At 29.5% G+C, this 3,422-nt stretch overlaps 1 protein-coding gene across 3 annotated transcripts in view; it reads right to left on the bottom strand.

The window, feature by feature from the left end:
* Nucleotides 1-2,967: 2,967 nt before the first annotated feature.
* LOC108750065 overlaps nucleotides 2,968-3,422 on the bottom strand; it is a 19,700-nt gene continuing 19,245 nt past the window's right edge. For 2 of the 3 annotated variants that reach the window (XM_018489278.1, XM_018489280.1), the window contains exon 9: nucleotides 2,968-3,165. In XM_018489278.1, the coding sequence (XP_018344780.1) occupies nucleotides 3,050-3,165 (116 nt within the window). In that variant the 3' untranslated portion in view covers nucleotides 2,968-3,049. The remainder of the gene's footprint in view (nucleotides 3,166-3,422) is intronic. The other variant, XM_018489281.1, reaches the window with a different exon arrangement.

The following is a 3,422-nucleotide window of genomic DNA, read 5'->3' as shown; positions in this document are numbered from 1 at the left end:
ATATATATATATATATATATATATATATCTTATAATATCTTATAAAATTACGAAGTTATGTTTTTTTATGCAAATTTTCAGCCCATTTTTACCAAATATAATTACAACACTTTTATTTTAGGATAAGACATGAATGATTCTGTCTATAATCGATTATCTATAATCTACTAATAATTTGCAATAATGTCTTAAATTAATTTATTAACTGAAAAATTAAGTAATGATTAACAGCTGATGTTTATAGTACTTTTAGTCAGAGTTGTATTTAGCGCAAATTGTTTCACAATATTAAGAAAATTTATATCTATTTATATAAAGAATATATAGAAAAATATATAGAATATATAGAATATTTTATCAATCTTTATTTAAGTATAATTTATTGAAAAAAATAATGAAAATTGAGACATAATGTTGGAATATTAAAACTATTCCATGCGAATAATTATTAATTACATTTAAAAAAATTACGCAAATAATATAGAATTGAATAAGTGCCAGAGAGATGGCACAAAACAAAGCGCGAAATGTACGACGGTATCTGTTTGTCAAAATCATGTGAAATACGAATAATTGAATAAACCATGAATATTTGTCATATGCGACAGTTGGGTATCCAAACGGCGAATAGCGAGGGGTGGGGAAGTATCAAGCGTGCCGCGCGGCGCGGTGGTTGGCTACGTCATCACTTTGGTATTCGCTCGGCGACGTTGAAGAGAGACGGCAGTGATACGTATCGCTCTGGGTGTCGCATTAAATTCACGAAAATTAAAAGATATCAATGAACGCTTATAATTTGCGACTGGTACTTGTTCTCTTTAATGGTCATGAGTGATAGCACATCGGCTGAAGGCCTTGTATATCACTCTCAAGTTTCGGATCGAAAACGTATGATGTATGAATTTAAATTTATTGAATTACCGGACAGTACGATTAAAATAATAAATATTTTATTCTTTTATATTTACAATACGTATTTTAAATAAAATTGTTTTAAATACGACTCCTGACTAAAAGGACTTATTTAAAATAAAAGATATAAAGTAAGACTTTATATTACATGAAACAAAGTAAAATCTAATTAATATTTCATCACGAAATTAATGAAATAATTTCTCATATTGATTTTCTCAAAACTTAGCTATAGTTTAGATTTAATGGCGCGTGTCATTTAATGTAATTATATTGTGGTACCGTTGAAGAACACATATTTGACATTTATTTTATAATTTCAAATATTTCGTATCAATTAATTACTAAACGCTGACAAAAGGCAAGATGTAAAGAGTGCTTTTTATTTATAGTGTGGTTCTTCTTTTTACAAAATTGCTGAAATGTTTTTAACATTCCAACATTATATATCTCAATTTTTATTGCTCGCTCTCTGATGATTTGCAATTAAATAAAGATTAATGATATTCAAAAGTAACAAAAAGTAACAAGGCGATCAACCTTTCTTTTGTTAAAAATGTTATGTACACTGCGCGGATTTTGTGTAATATAAAGTTATCACAAACTAATTGTAACATGTATTGAAATACCGTTGTGCAACGAAGTCTATTAATCGGAGAATATTAAAAATGTAAAGCATTTAAGAATATATTATTTTACTTACTTCATAATATGTGTTAATATTTCCATAAAAGATTGGCGCGCGACCTTGGGGAGGGGGGAAGGTTGGCACGAGGTGGCACGGGGCGGCGCGCGTGTAGTTACCGCGCAGACATTCTCTTACCAAAGCTCATACAGACAGGTAGCCGTGTCGCGTGCCACTCTTCTTTACAGTTCTTTTGAAACGTAATCACAACAAATGCTAAATAAACATTGTATTTTACTAAATACTAAAAGTATACGATTATTAGCTCGCACGATTAATTATTCATAAAAAAATTGAAACGACAATCATATATCACGTAATAGATATTTCGTACGTTCAACAACTTTTATTTACATATGTAGGAGATGCGAAATTAAAATTTTTTCGTTCAAAGATCTATTAAACTATCCCTCCTATGAATAGTCGGCACGCTTCTATCCTGAGAATTTAGAGATAAATCACATCTACTTTTGACAATAATATTTTATCGATAGTGTCAAAAAATGCATGTAGTCACGTAGTACCCAAACTAAAAATGGATGTACGGGCAATTTCGACGGTAAACCCAGATCCTCATACAGACAACAGCGCTTTGACACAGAGCACTGATTGATAAAAAGCCGGTTGTGGAGGTAAAATTTACCTCCATCGCTCCTTTTTCATCAATCAACGTTCGGTATCCGAGCGCTATTGCCCATATGAGGATCCGGACTAACAGAAAAAAGGTTGGTATGGCCTCTCTCAAATTTCTCTCTGAGAATATATAATAGATACTGCGTATCCGAAATATTTTAAAATTTTTCAACGTACACATTTCCAACAATGGGATATCGGCAGCGACGATATTCAATAATAGAAGAATTTAATTGTCTTTATTAACAAAATAATTTATTAATTTTGCTAATTTGTTAGCTAATTTTTTTTGTTAATTTAAGTTTTAAAACGCAATATAATTAATCTTTTCTACATCTTTACTGAATTAAAAATAAAATATCCAATATGACTCGATATGACATTTAAAATAAATGCCGCATTTAAAACTAACTTTAAATTTGACTTTAAATTGAATTTAGCGCTTATATTTAATTACAAAATATATATACATTGCAATGTTAACATTGCAAAGTTAACTGCAAAGATGTATATGTATATATATATATATATATGTTTGCCGAGTCGTTTATTTTTATTTCCTAATAATATCGACTTCATTTCAACAATTAATATTTTATAAAGATACGAACTTTCATATGTCAGTTTATTTCAATTCTAATCATTTAGGCTACTCATCCTTCCCCACTCATGATTGAATTTGAGTAATCGCGATTTATATTTCTAGGGAATGTAATAATAAAAGTACAAATATTAGCATAAAAATATGAGTATTTATGTGGTATATTAACAATATACAGAGAGAGTTTATAAGTACAAACGCCGAGATAGTTCTTACATCTAATCCCACTCTCCAATATACATAGCACGCGGGGTCGGAGGTATCACGCCTCTCGTCGGGATCGGTAACCTTCCGTATATGTGATTATACGGCGACTCATTCCTATTGTCCGAATCTGGAATCATAGCAGCAATTATTACTAATAAACGTGATTATAAAACAGTTATTAATTAATATGAAGCAGCTATACTATCACTGTTATTACTTTTATTCCTACTTCATAAAAAAATTGTTTTCTATTTCTCGGTAAAAAATTTTTCATGCATGAATATGTATAAATATCTATAAATATGTATAAACATACATAAACACGCATAAATATTCATAAACATATATGATTATATATGAAATATGTCCATATATACATACATA

This window comes from Trachymyrmex septentrionalis, unplaced genomic scaffold (genome assembly GCF_001594115.1).
Source record: "Trachymyrmex septentrionalis isolate Tsep2-gDNA-1 unplaced genomic scaffold, Tsep1.0 scaffold32, whole genome shotgun sequence".
Lineage (NCBI taxonomy): Eukaryota > Metazoa > Arthropoda > Insecta > Hymenoptera > Formicidae > Trachymyrmex > Trachymyrmex septentrionalis.
Note: the sequence above shows the minus strand (reverse complement) of the source record. Positions and strands in the feature narration are given on the sequence as shown.